Source organism: Hylobates moloch, unplaced genomic scaffold, assembly GCF_009828535.3.
Source record: "Hylobates moloch isolate HMO894 unplaced genomic scaffold, HMol_V3 SCAFFOLD_39, whole genome shotgun sequence".
In the NCBI taxonomy this organism is placed as follows: Eukaryota; Metazoa; Chordata; class Mammalia; order Primates; family Hylobatidae; genus Hylobates; species Hylobates moloch.
In genome coordinates this window covers 1,305,077-1,326,826 of record NW_026652314.1, presented here as the reverse complement: position 1 = coordinate 1,326,826, position 21,750 = coordinate 1,305,077, and the positions used below count along the sequence as shown (strand labels likewise).

Below are 21,750 nucleotides of genomic sequence, written 5' to 3'. Positions count from 1 at the left end.
GTTGCTTGTGCCTTAGGGGAATCTAATGCCCAACGATCTGTCATTGTCTCCCATCATCCCTAGATGGGACCATCTAGTTACAGGAAAACAAGCTCAGGACTCCCACTGATTCTACATTATGGTGAATTGTATAATTACATTTCATTATATAATACAGCGTAATAATAGAAATAAAGCACATGATAAATGTAATGTGCTTGAATCATCCTGAAACCATCCCCCAAACCCCACTGGTCAGTGGAATAATTGTCTTCCACGAAACTGGTCCCTGGTACCAAAAATGTTGGGGACCTCTGCCATAAAGCATGTTGTAGCACAGGAAACAGTGTCTGCCCTGAAGATACATTTAATGTGGCCTGAGCCAAAGTTTAACTGGGCCTCCCTGAAAAAGTTGGAAGATAGCCATCATGGGACCTGCACCCCAGTAGGGCAGTGGTTGGCTGGAACTGAGAAGCGCTGGCCTTTTGGGCAAGACATTTGCTGTCTACTTAGACACAGCCCCCACCACTGGCCATCCCTTACACCTGAGCCATTTTTTAAATTTATGTTTCCTGTCTGGTTCCGAAGACAGTTTGCAGCCCTCATATAGCCTGGCCCTGTCTGCCAGAGCTGATTTAAAAGTCTGTACTTATGCTGGTAATGGCTTGTCAGAAGGGACTTGTGACTATTCTGAAATCAAACCCTACTGGGGCGTCGCCACCTGGGACACCTGATATATCTCAGGCCCTGTGCTAGGCATTGTAAGTGTAGAGATGAATAAGGAAAGGAGCTCATGTTTACTATAAAATGAGATGTCATATTATTAATAGAGTTATGTGCAAGGGAGCACCCAAAGCAACACCTAACCTTACCTTACAATACAATTAAGTGAAAAGAACACATTATAAAATAATATATAGGTAATAATCCCTTTTGATAAAGAAACATCTAAATATCTGCATATCTTTGCATAAAAAATATTGGAAGAACATATAGCCATCCATTCATAGATGGATACTTCAGGTTAGGGGCTGAAAAACTAAATTTTGCTTGTTTCCAGTTTTTGTGTATATTTCAAAATTATCTAAAATGACTATCACTTTTCCAATGAGGAGCAGATTTTTTTAATTTAAAAAATCCAACATTAAAGGTTAGGTGGTTAGGTTAGGTTCTAAAAGAGGGAAGCAGCTATGTAGACAAATCAGTGAACTTGCAATGTCAGGCCTGCTGGGGTAGAAATTGGCTCTGGGTGGGGCAGGGGTGGAAGGAGGGAGTGGGCATGTTCTCCACTGGGGGATGGGGGAATGAGACCCCCATCTCTGAAAAGATTAAAAAAAAATTAGCTGGGCAGGTGGCTCACTTGAGCCCAGGAGTTGGAGGGGGAGGTGTGGCAGGGCCAGGCTTTCATCATGAAGGGTAGTGGGTGTTTGGTAGCCAGGCATGGAAGGACATTCCAGCCAGAAGAGTGCACAGGCTGGTGTGTGACAATTTGGACCTCATGATGCAGGCAGGTTTGGAGTTGGAAGAGAGAAAGCTGGAGGGAGAGATGGAGGGGCCACGTGTTCCTTCAGAGTTGCAGTCACACCTTTCACCTTTCCATGATCTCCCCACTGTGTCCTATGTTAGCTGGAGCAGAGTGAGCCTTTCTGCTCCCCAAATAAAAACCCCCTTCCTCCCCTCAGCAGGAGATAATTAAGATCTAACAGGATGTGCTCAGGCTCACACGCCTTAGGTTACCGGGGTGCAAGGTGGAAGGGGGTCTTGCTTTCATCTCAGAATTTTTCTCCCTGGCTATTATTCTTCAGCCAGTGACCCCGCAAGGGAAGAAGAGATCGTATTTCTTCTTGGAGTTTTTCAGTGTCCCCTTTGCCTCGAGCTTGTAGGTTGCCATTGGCGCCCTTTGTGATGAGATCTGAGGGTTATGCCTGGAAATACCGGCTTTGGTTGAACCAGTGAAGTGAAGAGATTCTAAGCTCCAAAAAGACAATAATAAATGACAGGAGACTGTCTGAGGAACATCAGTGAATCATGAGAAAATCCATAAGTGTCTGGGATTCAGAGAAGTATGTTGCCATTCAAAGGAAAATGCCCCACTTTATTGTGGTAGTGTCCCACGTTCTTTGATATGTCAGCTATTAGGACATCAGGTGCAAAAGATCAAAGATCTCACAGGCAAAAGCAGGAAGAGCATGGCCTGTGGTGGTACTCCCTGGTAAACTCCCTTTATGAACATTTCTAGAAACTGTCAGAGCCAGGCATGGTGGCATGCCTCTGTACTCCCATCTACTCAGGAGCTGAGGAGGGGAGGAGCACTTGAGGCCCCAAACTTGAGACCAGCTTGGGCAACATAGTGAGACCCCTATCTCTGAAAAGATAAAAAAAAAAATGAGGCCGGCAGGTGGCTCACTTGAGCCCAGGAGTTTGAGGCTGCAGTAGGCTATGATCATGCCACTGCACTGCAAACTAAGACCTCATCTCTAAAAAAAGGAAAGAGAAAAGAAATTTTCATATCTCTCTGGTAACTGCTTTCAAGGAGGAAAAGCAAAAATAGTATTCCAGGGGTGATCCTCTACCTTTCAAGTTTCCATAGAAGGCTCTTAATACAAATATCCCCATACCATCCTCTTAGAAAGATAACCTTTCCACCTAGAACTTCGCTTCCTTTGTACAATTGATAGGGATCGATCATCAGGATTGGATGTGGGGGGGAAATAACAAGCAGAAAACAACTTTATTGGCCAGTATTTTTGAAACACTGCTGAGGAGTGTCTTGTTCTTGTAACACCGGCTGTCAAGATAGCATGCCGACCGCTTCCTTCATCAATAGAAAACAAGTCTAAGATTCCAGAGAGTCATTTTTCTATTTTTGTGGTCTCTAGCTTTATTGTAATTATTTATTCTCATCATTGTATGTGAATAGAAACATTTCTCAATTGAAATTAATGACTGAAGGTGGAACAGAAATACAGTTTTCAGTGATGTGCTCTTCTCCTTTCATCGATTTCTTTATTTTATAGCATTTTCCATTTTTAATACATTTATATGATTCAAAAATCAAAAAGTATAAAAAGGAGGATGTGAGGGTGTCTCCCTTTCACCTCTTTCCCCTGTTTACTTCTTCCTCAACCTGCCAAATAGACAATTGCTGTCCTTGGTTTCTTGTACATCCTTCTGGATTTTTTACTGCACATAAAAGGCCCTATTCTGTACATCACTATTTTGTTTGGCTTTTTCAGTTAATAGTTTACCTGGGAGTTGCTTCTAAATTAGTACATAAGGGATGTTCTTCTACCTTTTTTACGGCTATATAGTCTTCCATCACGTGGACCTCGTAGTCCGTCTTTAACCAGTCTCTTATCAGTGAGCATCCAGACTGCTGCAAAACTTGAGCTCTGACAAACCACATTGTGACTCATATTATATATATGTCCTTTTTTGCCTGGGCAGGTCTGTCTGTTGGATATGTTCTCATAGAACGGACAAGCCTGTTCCCCCTGTCCTCCAGGTCAACAAACTTGTCAGGTCTGTGCTGGGAGCTCAGTGGCCCCCTTATTATTAACATGAAGTGTCCTGGTACATTTTATTGACAGTAAAGCTAGATCCCGCCACCCCGCAAGTTTGGATGCCAAGCAGAGAATTCACCTCTCCCAGAGGCAGCAGGGACTGAATTTCTTCCCAGAGAATGGCAAACCAGGAAGACACTGCTTTGCCTTTGAAATGGGGATTGAAAATGGAGGCATTTGCCAATTCTGCAATCATTAACTAATCTGAAGTCTGGTATACTTTCTTACTAGTTAATTGTCTTAGGGACAGCCATAGAAAGCATTAGGGGGCATATCACTTCATTCAGACCGTGGTAGTCTACAGGTCAATTCCAAGCTACACCTGCTTTTTGGATTGGCCAAATAGAACTATGCTATTGGGGTCTGGGGTGAGAATTAGGATCCCAACCTTTATCATCCCCTTAGATCAGACTGTTCTCTAACATCTAGCTTTTCTCTAGCTTTTCAAACTTTTTGTAGCTCAAAGCATTTGCAGATCTAGGGCTTCCCATGTAGGTGCCCAGTTACTGCCAGCTGAAGGGGTATCCCCTACTTCCCCTTTTCCCTTCAGATCACAGTTGAAAACCCCATTGGTGGAAATCATCTCTCTGCACTCTGGGAAAGGTGAAACTACGTAAGTCCTCATCTGCAGTTCTTCCTACCACACTCGGACATCTAAGTGGCAGATTCCTCCTTAACAGCCTCACGACTTTACGCACCCAGCTCCCTTAGCACAATGTTGGACAAATCTGGGCTCTTATGTCAACATAAGCCCCAATAAAGGAGCTTCCCACCCCTTGCCATCTGACCACAACTTCAGCATTTTCCCTCGGATCCCCTGCTGGAGAGGTTGCAGGGCTGCCCCAGCCTGCTCCCCATGTGTGGGACCACCTAGCCCATCCTGGTGGATTGACTCATCGGATGGAAAAGGAAACCCATCCAAGTCCTTGCTCAGATCACTCTGGCATCTCCTCCCCAGCCTCTTTCACAGCTCTCTATTAAATCTGAACAAATAAATACAGATTTGCCTAGAACCTTTAGGAGAGATCCATCCTTTTCCAGCTTTTCCTCTTGGACACCAACAAACAGACATTTTCATTGGTCTTGTGCCAGTCTCTGACTTTTCTTCTTATGTCATTAACCCTAAATCATCCCATTCCTGTCCATTCAGCCCATTTTGGCTGCTATATGAAAACACTTTAAACTGCATGACTTATAAACAACAAATTTCTTGCAGCTCTGAAGGCTGGGAAGTCCAAGATTAAAGTGCTGATGGATCTGATATCTGATGAAGGCCTGCTTCCTGTTCATAGATGGCACCCTCTAGCTGTGTCTTCACGTGGTGGGAGGGGCAAGGCAGTTCTCTGCGGCCTCTTCTGTAAGGACACTAAGCCCATTGATGAGTGCTCCACCCTCATGACCTAATCACCTCCTGAAGACCCCCCACCTTGTAATGGCATCACATTGGTGACTATTTTTCAACATATGGATTCTTGGGTCGAGGGACACCAAACATTCAAACCACGCACTGCTACCCTTTGTTTCAGCTGCAAATCCTGTGGCAGCTTAACCCTGCTGTCTGCTCACCTCATTAACATGAACATAGACATCATGGACACATTTAGGTCACCCGGATGGGGCTGTGCAGGCACCATGCCAGCTGTAGCCTGAGATAAAGATGTCTCATTTTATCCATTCCATCAGTGCCATGATCAGAGGATCCATTTCAGGAGGGATTTACCACTTTTTAGGGCAGAGAGAGGCCAGTTTCCTCTTTTATGGTAAATATAATATAATCGAGCCATAGCCTAGGTATGGGCAAAAATAAGACCGAGATTCCAGCAGCAATTGCAGATGACTTGTTAAACCAAAGAAAGCTCACCGATCACATGGCTTATTCAGAGGGTTCTGGCCTCAATCACTCAACTCCAGTGCCCATATCACATTCCTGAGAGACTGCGTGCTACAAGTACGTAGCCTCTCAGGAACACTGAGGAATGTGATGTGGGGGTACTGGAATTGAGGGATTCCTGGGGTACGTAGCCAAACAAGACCACAGCCACCCACAAGGGGCCCATTTTTCATTTATGCCTCACTACTCTTTGAGTCCATATGGTTCTAAGAACTTCAGTCCCAAATCTGTTTCCTCACAGACCACTGCAGTAATCAAAGAAGGATGATTGCAGGTGGTTTGAACTAGGGCAGGGTTTGAGACAGATTTAGGACATGGCAAAATGAACAGAACTTAGGTATTCACTCAGTCAGCATATATATATAAATAATATAAATATATATATCAAAAGATATATATTTATATATCTCATCTCTGTTGTGAGCCAAGCCCTGTCCTGGATGGCTGGGGTAAATTAGGGAATACAGCCACAGTGGTCTCTGTCTTCATTAGCTTTAGTGTCGGGGGAAGATGGATTTGGTGTAGGTATGTGAATGGGGGATTCAGAATTACCTCCTGGTTTCTATTAAGTTGGTGCAAAATTGCGGTTTTTGTCGTTACTTTTATAGTCAACAGGGTGCTGTTACTGAGGCAAGAGGTGGAGGGAAAGGAGTTTGGAGCTGGGGCTGGGGCTGTGTAACTGTCAGGAAAACAGTGTTTTGAAGTGAGAGGAAGAAGCAAAGCAACATTTCCTCCCTAGACACCCCTGGCACAGGTGGGCGAGTCAGAGCTCAGGGGAACATCCCAGGAAGCTGTGCTGCATGGCTGCTCAGGAGATCTGATGGGCGCTCTGGGATGTGGGGAGCCATGTGGCCTGCTGTAGCCAGGTCACTAGAGGTGGGCATGGCGCCTCCACTGGTCAGCAGGGTAGGCAGAAAAGAAGGCGGCGCAAAGTGGGGAGTGCTGGGACAGGCCGGCGCCTTCCGGGCGCGTCTGTGTGTCCATCCTCATGCCTGACTGTGTGACCTTCTGGGAGCAATGGCCTCAGCTTCCCTTTGTAGAAGAGGAGTACATAATTTTCTCTTTACCCTTCACAGTTCCCAGTTGGGACAGACCCCTGTAACCTAAGACAGATTAACTGGAGGAAAACAAAGGTTTAGAAACACATATACATGATGTATACACAGGAGATAGCCAGAGAAATGAGTGAATCTCAAAGAGGTGGCTTTGACTTCAGGCTTGAATACCATGGTCCAGCGAAACAGAGAAAGAAGGGTGTGGGGAAGGCCAGTCATGAGGAGATGCCCAGAAAAAGCACCTTAAAAAAAGAGTAACATTTGTTATGCAGGCTGAAGTCAGTGTGCTCTAGATTGATGATAGTCTGTAGGGATTCAGTCATTCCTTTATCTCTGGTACAGAGAGAAGCCACCCTGACAAATGGAGATTTCCCTTGTAAATGTAAATTTAATTTTCCTTACACAACGATAACTTCTGTTGTCAGAGGTTCTTCCTGTGTCTGTGGTTTCTCAAAATAATCAGCTCAAAATATTCTTTATGCAAAAGAGGCATACTGCAAGGTGGCATATGCTGGTCTCCTACAACTCCTGCCTTCTGAGTCTCTCCCAGGTTTCCTTCTCGTCCAGCTTCTGTCCTTGCAGGAAAGCGAATTCGGGGGGAGATAGTTCCCAACCTTAGGCGGGACAGTAGTGCCACGCTGAAAGCACAGAATCCAGCACAGGCGCTCGTTCCTGGAGGCAGTTTTGATGCCTCACTGTGCTCATGAGTCTTAGGAAGGGATATAGCACGTCGGTCTGGGAAGGATCTGGGCTAAAGATTAAATTGGGGAGAGTTGTGATCAAATGCAGAGATGGTAAAATGAAGGAAGGAGAGCTGGGGCAAGAAGAAAGGAAGAAAGTCCAGACCAGGTGGGAAAGGGGAGAAGGTACCAGCAACAAAGATGGAGAGTGAGTGACCAGAGGGGGACCAGGGAAACAGGGAGAGTGGAGCCTTGAAGCCAAACAAGGGAGTGATTAGTCAGCAAGGGGCCTGTGCTCCTGGGAGCTCCGGGGAGAGAAAAATGCATGGTGGGCCTGGGATATGGAGCCCACTGAAGAGCTTAGCACCACCGGCTTCACGCGTGTGGAAACAGAAGCCAGTCAGAGTGAGCTGAGAGCGTGGGAGAAGAGGAAATGCAGGTGATGAGCTAAATAGCTAGAAGAGTTTGGCTGTGATGCTGGGGAGGAGTGGGCAGTTTCCTCTCCTGGGGAGAGGAGGAGTGGCATTTTAAGTGAAAGTTGGGGAGAAGTCTTGCTTCCTAATAAAAGTGAGGAAGGTTCGTTCTCATGTGTATTCTAAAGCTGTATGCTTAGTTTCATCTACGTCTCAGCTCTGTGCTAGGAAAAGACGCTTGGGAAAGAATGCAAAAGACATAGGTCTTGTCCCAAGAGGTTCTTGTCTCCTCCAGGAGGCATGTAAAGGTCTCTGCAGTAGGGGTGGAGTGACCCTTGAAAAGGGCCCTGCAGGACTTGGAAGGAGGCTGGGATGTGCCCAGTGAGGTGAGGTTCCGAGAAGGGAGGCAGTATCTGAGCTGGGCGTTGACAAAGAGCTAAAAAGTCTCTAGGCAGAGGTACATGAAAAGGGACGGAGGGGTGGGGACTCGGGATCTTCTGGGAATTACAGTAAATGCCCCTGGGTACACTAATTGAACCACTTCCACAAAGGCACCTGCTCTGGGCAGACACTGAGGGGAAGGGTGGAGCCCCAGCATACATCTGCCCCCATTCCTTCCCCATGGATAAAAGCACCTGTTGGGGGCACAGCTATACAGACTGGCCCCGTTGGGTTTGGGGCACATGAACACTTTCAGACACCCCTGAAACCATCCCATATAGCTTAATGGGATCGGACAACCCATATCTCTATGTTCTGTGGGGAGACGGGGAGGACCAGAGGAGGAGACCTGTAAAAGCCAGAGGGGATTTATTTGACCCTCAGGAGGATTTACCTGGGCATGTGCTCTGAAAGCCAAGCAGTCGTGGAAGGAAAAGCAATGAATCATTTATGATTGTTTTCACTTTGTATTCATTAAAGGCCTCTGCACTATTATTATGGAACCTTAATTGGCTTGGCACTGGGCACTGCCTCTCCCAGCCCCTGCTCCTCCCTTTGCCATCAGAAATTCCTGGAGTGAGCGGGAGAGAGGACCCTGCCTGGAACAGGCAGCTGGGCTAGAATCTACCCAGAAGATCAAATGAAATGCAGTCACTTGTCTTTCTTCTCTCTGATCATATATTAATAAATGTATCTTGTTGGGTTTTAGCTCTGCTCCCCACCAGCTGCTCCAAGCTCCTGCATCTCTTAGCCCCCTTTGCTTCCTCAGTCTCCAGAGAACTTTCCATCAGCTGTCCCTCGCCCGGCCTTACAGACGCAGTGACTTCACGCGTGACAGCGTGCAGCCTTTGTTCCAAGTGCCGTGCTGGGCACTCAACCAGCAACAATATGCGGGTTACCTGATTTACTTCTTTTAATACACTTCAGTGTAATTATAACTGCATAAAAGAGAGGACAAATTGGCAAGTAATTACAATGTTAATTTGGCAATTTTTTATCATATTGTGGAAGCGCAATTTCCTCTCTAACTGTATTGGGGGGACACATTTATCTGTGGTTCAGCTTACTGAGGGATTCTTGAGAATGGAAATGAAATACACAAGAGACAGAGAAATCAGCTCTCCTCCCCGTAAATATTCCTTTATTTGCGTGTGTTTTGCAGCCTCCTTAAAAAAGCTAACTCGTTTATTCAGGCCTAATTAATGGAATGCCAGAGAATGCGTAATTAGGCTGTGACAGATTCAGCTGATGGATGGCTTTGCCTTTGGAAACCGGAGATACCCTCAGATAAAAGGGCTGAACGCTTCTCTTTCAGAATCTCACAGGCTGTGCATGCCTCACCACCGTCCCTGCTGAGAACGCAACCGTGGTTCCTGGAAAATGCCCCAGTCCTGGGTGCCAAGAGGCCTTCCTCACCTTCCTCTGTGTGATGTGTATCTGCAGCCTGATCGGTGCCATGGCACAGACGCCATCAGTCATCATCCTCATCAGGTAAGCCGTCGGCACAGCCCCGCCTCTCCTTTCCACCTGGTGTTCATCTGCAGGCCTCCTAGGGACCAGAGCTTCAGACAACAGCAAATCTCTTGAGCCAGGTGAGCTAGGGCCACAGCAAGGAGCGCAGCTTCTCTAGGCTGATTGATAGGAATCAATTATGTTTGATAGGGACCTCCCACCAAGAGAAGAAGGCAGGGCATGGGGGAGAAAACAGCACTTTCATGTTCACCCAGAAATAGAGCCTGCAGGCAATTTTGAAAAGGATCCTGCATTGAGCCTTACAGGACGCAGCCTTGTTGGAGGAAAATGAAAATGGCATCAGTGCCCAGCCCCTACCACCCTGCCACTGCTTAGCCCTATGACCGTGGGTACTTTCCCCCTAGACTTGCTTCTGAATCTGTAACTGGGGGGGATATGACCGATCCTGCCTGCCTCCCGCAGTGAAGCAGGACCCACTGAGACCATGTGTGTGCGCAAACACAGTAGAGACATGACGGGTTATTGTGCACCATGGCTCATGGCAGGTGAGCAGTGACCATTCTTGTACAAAGAGGTTGTTGGAGAGAGCCAACCGAAATTCTATTGTTACCTGTCTCTGGGGACCTGTCCTGGGGACAGGTGAGATGCCTCAAAGATGAGCCATTAGTAATATTCTGAGTAACTTTTATCATTTGCAGAGTTACCTAGATTTGTGTTGGAAACCCAGAAGTGAACTAACACATAGCCTGCCATTCATCTGAATCAGGGGAAGGCACGCTACACAAAGACTCATCAGCTGGGCACGGTGGCTCATGCCTGTAATCCCAGCACTTTGGGAGTCCAAGGCGGGAGGATCGCTTGAGCCCAGGGGTTTGAGACCAGCCTGGCCAACATGGAGAAACATCTTCTCTACAAAAATTAGCAGGGCTTGTTGGCACACGCCTGTAATCCCAGCTACTTGGGAGGCTAAGGCAGGAGAATTGCTTGAACCCAGGAGGCGGAAGTTGCAGTGAGCTGAGGTCGTGCCACCGCACTCCAGCCTGGGTGACAGAGCAAGACTCTGTCTCGGGAAAAAAAAAAAAAAAGACAGACTTGCCTTATTGGGATGCAGTTATGTAAGTGAACAGATTCAATAGCAAGGGCTGGAAATAAAAGTAGGAATGAAACACATGGAAGTACCCAGTGTCCGTGCACCTCACCTCTACTTTATCCAGCTTCTCTCTTCCTCTCACTTTGCCAACCACATTTCCTCATCTTTGTCATGAATTCCCAAGGAAGAGGATTTTTACAAGTACTAACGTTACCCAGAACGTCATTAGCAAGGCCTTGTGAATGTGCAGAGCATTAGGGTATAATAGCAAATTGCCATTTTATACTTACTAAGTTTGACAAATAAATTTTAAAAATTGACACCCAGTGCTTACAAGGCTGTAGCAAAACTGACAAAATCACAAATTGCTTGTGGCATGGGAAAAGGCTTATCACTCCTTTCAAAAAAGCAAAATGGCAGTGTGAGTCAAGAGCCATAAAAATATTCAGACTCTTTTATTCAGTAACCCTACCCCTTGCCATTTATCTTAAAAAAGTACTTCTCTACAAGAAAAAAAAAGAGCTCAATGCAGACAAATTTTTATTACAACGTTAGCTATAATAGCAGAAAAACCTGAATTGGAATAGTGAGTTAAATTATGGCACTGCAGCTCCGTGGAATAATGAAAATTCTTAAGAATGTGAAAGTGTTTATGAAAGGAACTATTGAATTTAAAACTATTTAGAGAAGATGATTATGTATAATATGCATTTGGACAAAACCCATCAGATCTCATGTATAGGTTTTAGGTGGCTGCCTTATGAGTAGTTTATTTTTCATTATATGCAGTTATAGTGTGATAGTCTTACGCTAAAGGCACTGAGAAGCATGAAAAATGACTAGTCTGTTATTTGCTTGCCCCATGACTCTTCTGCCAAAACCCAGCCTCTAGACACTCACTAGTGGTGACTATCAAACATGGAAAGTTTGTTGAAATTCTTAATCACTTCCAAATCTCAGCTTGATAAACAGCTCTTGGAGCTTTGCTGGAAATATTTGATTCCCTCTAAATTAATCAGCAACAGATGGCCTAAATGACCTAGGCTTATAACTCCACGCTGTGCTGGAAGCACATGCTATACATTGTGCATATTGAGAGGTCCAAGACACAGCTTTATTCCATCACCTTCCTAGTCTGATTTGCCATCACAGATGTCTCAGGCTGGCACAGGGGCACAGATGTGCACCAGCCCTTGCCCCCTCCCAGAAGAATGGACCCACTGTCATGCCAAACAGGACCATCCCACCAACAACAGTGCTCAGAACGTCTGGAAGTGAGGTTAAAAGCTGATGCCCAGCCCCTCTTAGGCCCCACACTGGGCTCCGAGAGTAATTAGGCAGTGTTCCCAAGGTCACCCAGATAGTACATTTAGAGCTAAGACTCCTCCCAGTGTTGTCCAGAGCTTTCAATAGTGTTCGCACGGAGCCCTCCGTTTCTTCATAACTCAAGCCAAGAAAGATTCTTCTTCTCATAGGAACCAGTTTCCCAACAGGATATGAAGGGAGATCTTAGCACCTTGCTCACTTGGTTCCCAGTGACATGATAGCTGAAAGGAAATCAAATTTCAGGTGATAAATATTCTAGCTCATTATACCAGCGTGCTTTCTTGATAAGGAGAATTTGCCTCTATTTATGTGTCTTTCAAGTCAGTGCTTTCAAACGAAAGTGCAAAAACTGGAGATGTGGAGCTGATAATAGCTTTGAAGAACTTGGATTTTGAAACATGCACATTCTAAAGGGTACTGTGTTTCTGTCCAGAGACACTAGACTCATCATGGACGTTGTACTGGTGTCTAACTCAATCAATCAGCCAGAGTCACGTCCCCATCGCTCAATGAAAGCCATGACCTGCTGCCCTGGGATGACTTACCTGTACTGTCTGGGTCCCAAACTGAAGAACTAGGAGTCCAGTGTTCGAGGGCAGGAGGAGTCCAGCACAGGAGAAAGATGTAGGTTGGAAGGCTAGGCCCATCTGGTCTTATCCTGTTTTTCTGCCTGCTTTATATTCTAGCTGTGCTGGCAGCTAATTAGACGGCGCCCACCCAGATTGAGGCTGGGTCTGCCTTTCCCAGCCCACTGACTCAAATGTTAATCTTCTGTGGCAACACCCTCACAGACACACCCAGAATCAATACTTTGCATCCTTCAATCAAGTTGACACTCAGTATTAACCTCACAGTGCTGAAACATGCTAAGTGGATTATTTCCCAAGTGGTCCATCTAGGGTGTCTAACCATGCTAATTTGGTGGATTTCACAAAATGACTGGAGAATGGTAAAGGTGCTCATGGTTTCAGCCTGTTTGTGAAGGATAAGGGGAGTTATTTTCTCAGTTGATGTTTTCCCCTGCATACACGTACCCCACCAACTTAAGATGCTTCCTGATCTCAGCAAAACCAACCTGTCTTTAAACATAGGCTTTATGACCAAATTTGCATTCTGTCCTTCAAATGACAAGGTTAGCTCCAGTTATTAAAAAACACTGTTAAATTCCTAAACTTATCTTGGCACCACAGTTGCAGTTATTTTTCAGACTTTAGGCAGGAAAAAAAAAAAGACACTATTAGTAATTTTCTAAAGAAGAGCTCTGATGGACAGCAGCAAATGACTCTGGGGTCTGTTAATTACAGGGGACTGATAAGAATCTTTTTTTTTTTTTTTTCTCTCTTCATCTCTTTGCACGTAGGACAGTCAGCCCTGAACTCAAGTCTTACGCTTTGGGAGTTCTTTTTCTCCTCCTTCGTTTGTTGGGTACGTATTATCTTTTTATTTCCTCAATAATGAATTGGATGCTTATTACTAGGTGAGTAACTGTCAGTGAAATTATCCCATTTCCTAGGTCTGTCTCTTTTTTCTTTGAAGTTTAATTATTAGTAAATAAGAAATTTTAAGTCTCAAAATTTTGGTCAGAGATAAACTCAGACACTGCCTGGATATCACAAAGTTCTCATTTATACCAACTCTTATCTTCATGCCACCCTGAATTCTCATTGGCATAAGGAGGAAAAGTGATGGCACCAAAGGGGAAAAAAATCTGGTGGTGTAATTTGGCATCTTCATTAAGCAAGCCATGAGCAGCTTGTGAAATGCTTCGTTTATGGGGCCGCCAGCTGGGAGAGAGAGGCGTTCTCACAATGCCTTGAAAATGGAAACTTTGCATCCTTTAAATTTTTCCAAACTGACTTAGTTCATTTACCTTGAATTTCTGGGATGGGGCAAATGTGACCTTCATACTATAGGGTCCATGTTTCAAGATTTGGTATAGAAAGAAGGAATAAAATCTAACCTCTTGTTTTTAAGATACGCAAAAGGAAGATGAGATAGTCCGTGGTTCACCCAAGGTCCTTCCTGTGCACTGGCTGGGCTAACACTGGGCCTGGTTCCCAGCTATGCCTGCTTTTCTCTTGCCGTACCACACTGTTGCTTTACGAGCGTTCTTTTGTTAAGGCCAAGATCAAGATAACTTTTTTCCTTGAATAATAGGACAGTCGCCTTCCCCAGTGGACTTTAAATGGCATCTGAATGTAGAAGGGAAGACAACCATGACCTGTATTTTTAGGGTAGAAATAAAATTCCTCATTCCAAGTATATAATCGTGGATAAGCACAAATACCTAGCTATAGAAATGTTTGTAAAAGTGGAAAATTGGCAGCAACCCAAAAGCCCAACGGCAGGCAATTACTTAAATCAGTTATGGTCTATCATCGCAGTTGGATTTATGTTCCCCTTTAAAATTCTGGAAAGAAAAATATAGACTTAGAAAGGGCACATGATAGGTGGAAGGGGAAAAAAAGGTCTGTAATGTAATAAAGTGGAAAAATATTGCAAAAGATATCAAAAGAGTATCAGCTATTACCTTTGAGTAATAAGGTTGTATTTTCTCAATTTGTTTTAAAGTTTTGAACGAAATGTCTGTTACTTTTATGAGATTAATTTTTATATGCCGATATATGAAAGAAAAATATTAACCTTTAGATCCATTAAGGTCCTCCCTGGGGAATGGCAAATACATAGCATATGTCTCTCCTCACCTTCCTTCTCTGCCTATAGCAAAAACTTTCTATCAATCTGTGATCATTTCCTCTGTGCCTGGTAGAAGACCTCAGAATGCTCTCAACCATAGCAATCCATGTTTCTTGGTGTATACATGGAAACTCAAATGGCATTGTCTTAAGTCTAAGTCATGGAAAATAGAAGTGCTCTAGGTGTGAAGATGCCCCAATTAAAACAAGTTCAGCGCTAATTCAAAGTAAAGCATTTGGGCCTTCCTGGGAAGCTGTAGTAGCATGCAGAAATACCAAGGCAGAGTTATGATCGTGCTGATTTTTTCCTGTCAGTGGGAGGGTGCAATCTGCATACATCATTACACCCCTGCTCTCACTGCAGTGTGGGGTGGATCGATAGGTGGATGTGTAATATTAACTGGCACATTGGGACCCTAATTTTTGCAAATGGCAAAGCCATTCCACATATGCATTTGTTCAAGAAGCTAATGTTTATTGAAAACCTATTGTGTTCGAAGCCATGACCCATTCCCAGGTAAGTGACCTCAGCTCCGCCCTTATGAGTCCTCTGGGGCTGGCCAGGGAAGGTAAGAGCCCACCCTCCTCATCTGTGGAGTTGCTATGGAGATCTCTGCACCTCTAGACAGATACTAAGGACTCAACACAACTGGCAAAATATTTTTTTGATAGCACAAGATGGAAAACAATTTGCAAGATATTTCTGAAAAGTTAATGAAAATTGTAGGATAGTTGAAAGGAAAAGTGAACATTATGAGGCATATGATACTGTTAAAATCATCATACACTGCGGTAAATCAGTTTCAATATCTGTATGCCTGCCCCAGGAATAATCAACCAGGTGGTACCTAGAATAGTGTTTTTCAACTGCTGCAACTGTAATCTAGAGCAAGAGATGACAAGTTTTGCATTATGGCCCAGTACACACATGCTATGCCTAGATACAGCTGAAACAACAACAACAAAAAAAACATGAAAAAATACTCACTGTAATAGGTATGACACGTTCTGCCATTTTCTATTCTAGTCTATTACATGCTTTTAAAAAAGTTGGTTGTGACCCACTCTATTGATTTTATTGCCCATTATGAGTCTTAAATTAGAGACTGGAAAACCCTGCTCTAGAAGACTGTGACACAGCTTCATCTTTCAATTAAAAGCAGCTCATTGAAGAAGTCTTAGCATTTGGCCTAATTCCCTTTCTTGCAGGACCCAGTAAGATTAACCACCATTATTGTTAATGTGAAGGCCGGCAAAGACATCAGATCCTGTGACATTGTCAACTTTTTTGCTGGCCTAGCAAGGGCAATGGGGATACAATGGGGACATCACAGGTTAGTGTGACAAGATTCCAGTTGGCACAGGTGCAACAGGAATATGTAGAAGGGCCTCCTGATCTTGCCTTGGGATGGGAGCAGTGGGTTTGGAAAGGATGGGATGTCTATGCTCAGCCCTGGGGAAGGAGTAAGAGTCATACAGATGAGCAGGGAGAAGGACTTAAGGGGTAAAAGCCTGGGGATGAACAAAGGTCCCAGCATGTTTGGGGGCTGCAGAAGGCCCAGACTGGGGGGAAAGGGGGGATGGAAGAAGATGGAGCTGGAGAGGGTAGTAGATCAGGAACTTGGTCAGGAAGGGCTTCTGCCCTGTTGCTGCATTTGACCTTTATCTCGGGAGGGTGAGGCAGAAGAATCCCTTGAACCTGAACCCGGGAAGCAAATGAAAGTTGTTGACGGGCTTTAACCAGAGAGTGACAAGATCCACTGTGTATTTTAGAAAGGGCTTGTCTGCCATGTGGAGAATAAGAACATGGCTGAAGAAGTTGCTGCTGTAATGAAGTGAATGCCTGAGGCTCATGCTAGGATGGGGAGAGGGTAGGGTTGAGAAATAAAAGGAGGAACCTGCGTTATTCTCTGAGTGGAAGCATAAGGACTGGAGTCTCAGAAAGGGGCACCCACAGTGCCCACTCCTAGGAAAGTCTTGGGTAATGTAGTGAACAGGGGAATTATTTATGAGAGGAAGAGAGGATGTAGGGCAAGTTGGGAGTGGTGGAGACCAGCGCTCTCCAGTGGAACACTCTGTGATGATGGAAATGTTCTCTGTCTGTACCACAGGTGCTGTTGCACACTTGAAATGTGGCTTCTGTAGCCTACTTATTTTTACTAGTTTTCACATAAGTAGCCAGATGTGGCCAGTGTCTACCATACTGGACAATGAGGGGGCCATCTTTGATGCACCATCCTCATGGGTCACAGTGAGGAAGTGGGATAGGGGAACAGGAAGACCCTCTTTCCAGACACTTGGGTGTAAGTGAAGAGGGCAGGAGCTAGAAATGAATGTGAGATTGGTCTCCCTTGTTGCTTTACACACCAACGGTAAGGAGTTGGTAGAAAGGGCCAGGGCAGGGCCTGCAGAGGCACTGGTCAGTGGGGCTCTGGGAGTGGCCCCAGCACCCTGGAGTAGAAGCAGGAGCGTGGAGCAAAGACGCTGAGGGTGATGATCAAAGTAGGGCTGAGATGGGAGAAAGGAGAGAGGATACAGGAACTGTAAAAACTAGTTGTAATAAATAACGGAAAAAGAACGGGAGGCTGTGGCCAAAGCCTTATTGTCTGACTTCGAGATTATGGAAGTGGAGCAGTTCTGACCAATGACAAAGCCCAGGGTGTTGCTGGCCAGAGAGGGACAGGGGTCAAGAGCCTGGATGTTGAGAGTGAGTTAATGAAAGGCTCACGTGGACAAGTGTATGTTGAGTAGGGGAGGAAGACACTGAGCTGGAGAAAGGTCAGTGAATTCAGAGGAAACTGAACGATCTACTCATAGCAGAATTCCTGATATAATTGAGTCCATCCTCCTTTACTCTTCTGCAGGTGTCGTGGCTACTCCTTTTCTCTCCGGGCTGTGGGCAAACTCTCTGCTCCTGAGTTGGTCTAGAATCTTGTTCCTGGGGCCTACTGCTTGCCAGGACGTTACACCAAATTAAATTAGTGGAAACAAACATGCGCTGAGACTCTTCCACATCCAAGGTGCTGTCTAGGGGCTGCTCAGGGTGCACAGATAAGTAGGTGCCAATATCCTGCCTCTGGCGGCTCCAGTAGGAGAACGAAGCAAGTGTGGGGAAGGTGTGGGGTTAGAAGAGTTATAGAGGGCCTTGATTTTCAAGGGGAGAAATTATACTTGGCTGAGTAGTTGCCAGTGTGGAGCAAATGGGGGTTTCAGATGGGAGAGTGAATATACATTCAGAATTCTGCTTTAGGTAGAGCAGCAGGTGAGCAGGGCATGAGGTTTAGCAGGATGCAGGATAACCTATCAAAAGCATTGAAGTGAGAAGCTGACCACCAGCAAAGCAGTGGGTTTGAATGGCAAAGACAGATGGGAGCCACATAGAGAGACAGCATCTGTTGAGACCCTCCAACCCAACCGACCTAAGTGAAAGCAAAAGAGAAGCAACGAAAGCTCAAGATGAGGCTGAGGTTTGGAGCCCCTGGGACTGGGGCTATGGAGAAGCCTTTAATAGAATAAGACACAATAGATCAAGTGTCTCAGGGTGTCATTAGGGATGGGCTTAGCTTCCACAATACCACCACAAACTCCCCATTCACTGACCCTGCCTCTTAATTTTCCAGCGTGCCTGCCTAGCCAAAAGCATAGCGAAGGCCCTCGGGGTGCATTTCTGTAGGCAGGGGTCATTCCTGAGCAGATTGTCCTTGGTCTGGGGTGATTTGTGAACTACTCTGGAAAAGCACTTCCTAGACACTCCTGATGTGGCTTGTCAGACATTTGTTGAGTTCCTGCTGTGAGCATCATCTTGCATATGACAAAGTTTATAGGCAAGTGGAGAAATGAATGTGTTAAATGCTGCTTTGGAAGAAGCAAGCACAGCATGCCCAGGGGCCCCAGGTGAGAGACGAGAGGGAGTGAGATACGGCAGTGGGATGCATGGAAGACCCCTTCCACTTGCCTACACTTTTAATTGTTCGTTCGGCAAACATATGTTAGGCGCCAGCCATGTGCCCTGGCTCTGTCAGCAGTGTACCTCACCTCCTGATGGACCTGCACCACCCATGATCTGCCTCCCTTACCTATGCTGAGATGACATCCAGTATTTACCATGGCCCTCTAAAGTCAGTCACACCTGCTCTTGAGCCTAGCTCTGCCTTTCCTGACCATGTGGCAGATTATTTAAGCTCTCTGGGCCTTAGCAACTTTCACAAGGGGTCCAGGAATGAAAGGAGAACATAGTAGCTCCTCCAGACTCTCCAGTTTAAGAAAAGTAAATGTCAGGTATCACTGGAAAACAGCCCAGATTCTTTCTTGGCATTGCTGAAGCAGAGAACTCATTAAACCTTCCAGGAGAATACACTTTTCAGCATCTCCCTTTCTAGCTGGTGCTGGACATAACAGTAATTCCACCAGGTTGAATAGAGATTCCATGGTGAATTCGAGTCTTGGCAGGTAAGCCAGAGAGAAACAGATATCTTTTTAAATGTAAATGGCCGTAATTTTCAGCTTCCATTTTGTCCCATAAAGGAATTTGAACTTATTTTTCTTACAAAAGCCTTTCAGTTCACCTTTTAAGTTTAGACCGAAGAATATAAATAGGCCCAGCCATTTCAACTGAGAGAGTAAATTAAATAGCCAAGATATAAGGCCCTGAGGTTTAATCTCTCTCTGTTAATAGATTTCAGGAAAACAGAGACAATGTTCTTAAATTGTGCAGCAATTTATGCATTGAAATATAGATAGCTGCAATTTAAGCCAGAGTGTAATAGTAAGATTTAGTCCTTTTAATATTCCCTCTAGTAGCGGGGAACAGCATTGAGCCTGCACATACCCTCCTCAGCACACGGTGGGTTCCCAGTTCCCCAACGATGGGACCCTATTAACACCTGCTTCATCCACAAGTTCCTGCCCAGAGGACATAGGGAGAAGACAAGATTAAAAAAAAGAGAGAGGCTGAGGCAGGAGAATGGCGTGAACCCGGGAGGCGGAGCTTGCAGTGAGCCGAGATTGCGCCACTGCACTCCAGCCTGGGCGACAGAGCGAGACTCCATCTCAAAAAAAAAAAAAAGAGAACTGCTCTTGCAGTCTTTAGGGAAGACAGACAGCATTTCTTCAAAAGACACAGTTACTAAAGAAATACACCACCATCATCAAGCTCCCTTGTAACTAAGGACTGAACAGTGAAGGAGCTCAAAACCAGAGGGGACACTAAAGTCCACCTGCCCCCCTGCCCTTGTCCTCCCTTCTGGACACACCTGATTATCCTCTAAAACTCACTTATGATGTGGAGAATTTTTTTTTTTTTTTTGAGACGAGTCTTACTCTGTCACCCAGCCTGGAGTGCAATGGTGTGATCTTGGCTCACTGCAACCTCTGCCTCCCAGGTTCAAGCGATTCTCCTGCCTCAGCCTCCCCGGTAGATGTGCAGAATTCTTGCCAATGGGAGTTATTCACTGAATCACAGCTTGAAAGGTTTTCTGCAACTCTTTCTCTAGAGGTGATGAACTTAGGACGGATTTTCATTTACCCAAAAGAGTTCCTGAACATGGAACAAAAGCCAAACAGCAGCAAGGGAACCAGCTTTTTGGAGTGCCCACCCTGTGAGGGCTTCTCAAATGGCGTCCCATTGATTCCTTACAAAAGCTCTGCCTGAAGGTATGATCGTGCCCGTTGTATAAACAGTGAAACCGAGATGCACTAAAGTTGTGTGAATCACACAGTTCCCAAGTGGCGGAATTAGAATCCAAAATCAGCTGTCTCTGGTTCAGAAATTTGCATTTCCTCCCCATCACCAAAACTCCAGATGTGAACTCCCTGTCTGAGTTCACATCAAAGCCTACCACGATGACAACTCCGTGTCTCTTCCTGCTGACAAGCACAGTATCTGCCATTACTGCCTCAGGTGTCCCGCGAAATACTGAGTTTGTTTACAAAATAAGTCTCCCAGCCTTCTCTATGTATTAGCAACCCCAGAGAAGGAAGGGCTGCCCGCTTTGCAAAGATCAAACCCCCTGTGTGTTTCACCCTCTGCACACTTCAAAACCAGGCTTCTACAAGCCCGTTACTCCAGGAGCTTAGCAAAAGGGTAAATAAAATGTTCTCTGTATCCCTGGAAATCCCCAATAAGAGCTCTAAAGTCTTCTCAAATCAACAAACTCTGAATTAGAAGGAAGGAGATTATTGGGTTTGGAATTTTGAAATATCAAACCTGGAACAAATAATCTCTGTCACTCTCAGTTTATTTGTATGTGAAATAAGGTGGGGCAGGGGGAGTGGTTATGGAGGGGATGCATAATGGATGTAGAGCACTCTATACAGTCCTGGGTAGGAGGTAGTTAATGATACTACTTATCATGACAGTTGCCTGTCACAGTCTCCCATTTGTCTATGGGGAACCAGCTCCTTGCAGGGACTGCCTGAGTTTTTGTTTGGTCCAACTGAGTGATAAACATATAAGGATGTGGGGCTGGGCATGAAAATGACACCAAGGTGGGACTCCCTTCTGTGACCCATCAGGTGAGTTCCAGAATGGCAGAGGCCTCTAACAAAAAATATTCTCTGCACAGCTGCAGTTTAGGGACTGATAGCTAGACCTTCCCTTTGGGAAAGAATTTTAAGTGAATAAAAAGGAAAAGATGAATTTGATGGAAAAGCCAATATTTTCACTATTCAGAAGTATAAAAGGAATCTCATAAAGGTTATACTTAAGGTACTCAACCTAGAGTTTATTCTAAAATACCACCCCAAGTCCCCTAAAACATGAATAAGGTGGCAAAAGTTCTGGTTGCATGGAAAGATCAGACCCTTGCACAACACTCACACACACAGCTCATTTGTGTAGTGTTTACCTTAGCCCTTACCAAGGAGGGTGGTATTAGCTCCATTTTAAAGATGAAGAAACAGACATTGAAAGATCAAGTGACTTTCTCTCCAGGACTTTTAGCACCTTAAAAGTTCTTTCATCTCGGCTAGGTGCCGTGGCTCACGCCTGTAATCCCAGCACTTTGGGAGGCCAAGGCAGGCAAATCACAAGGTCAAGAGATCAGACCATCCTGGCCAACATAATGAAACCCCGTCTCTACTAAAAATACAAAAATTAGCCGGGCGTAGTGGCATGCACCTGTAGTCCCAGCTGCTTGGGAGACT

The 21,750-nt window shown here is 45.2% G+C and overlaps 1 protein-coding gene across 6 annotated transcripts in view; it reads left to right on the top strand.

Moving 5' to 3' along the window:
• The window catches only part of LOC116463495 (solute carrier organic anion transporter family member 3A1), a 326,223-nt gene that overhangs the window by 291,638 nt on the left and 12,835 nt on the right, over positions 1 to 21,750 (top strand). For all 6 annotated transcript variants that reach the window (XM_032146625.2, XM_058434672.1, XM_032146624.2 and 3 more), the window contains exons 8-9: positions 9,338 to 9,513; positions 13,272 to 13,336. In XM_032146625.2, the coding sequence (XP_032002516.1) occupies positions 9,338 to 9,513; positions 13,272 to 13,336 (241 nt within the window). The remainder of the gene's footprint in view (positions 1 to 9,337; positions 9,514 to 13,271; positions 13,337 to 21,750) is intronic.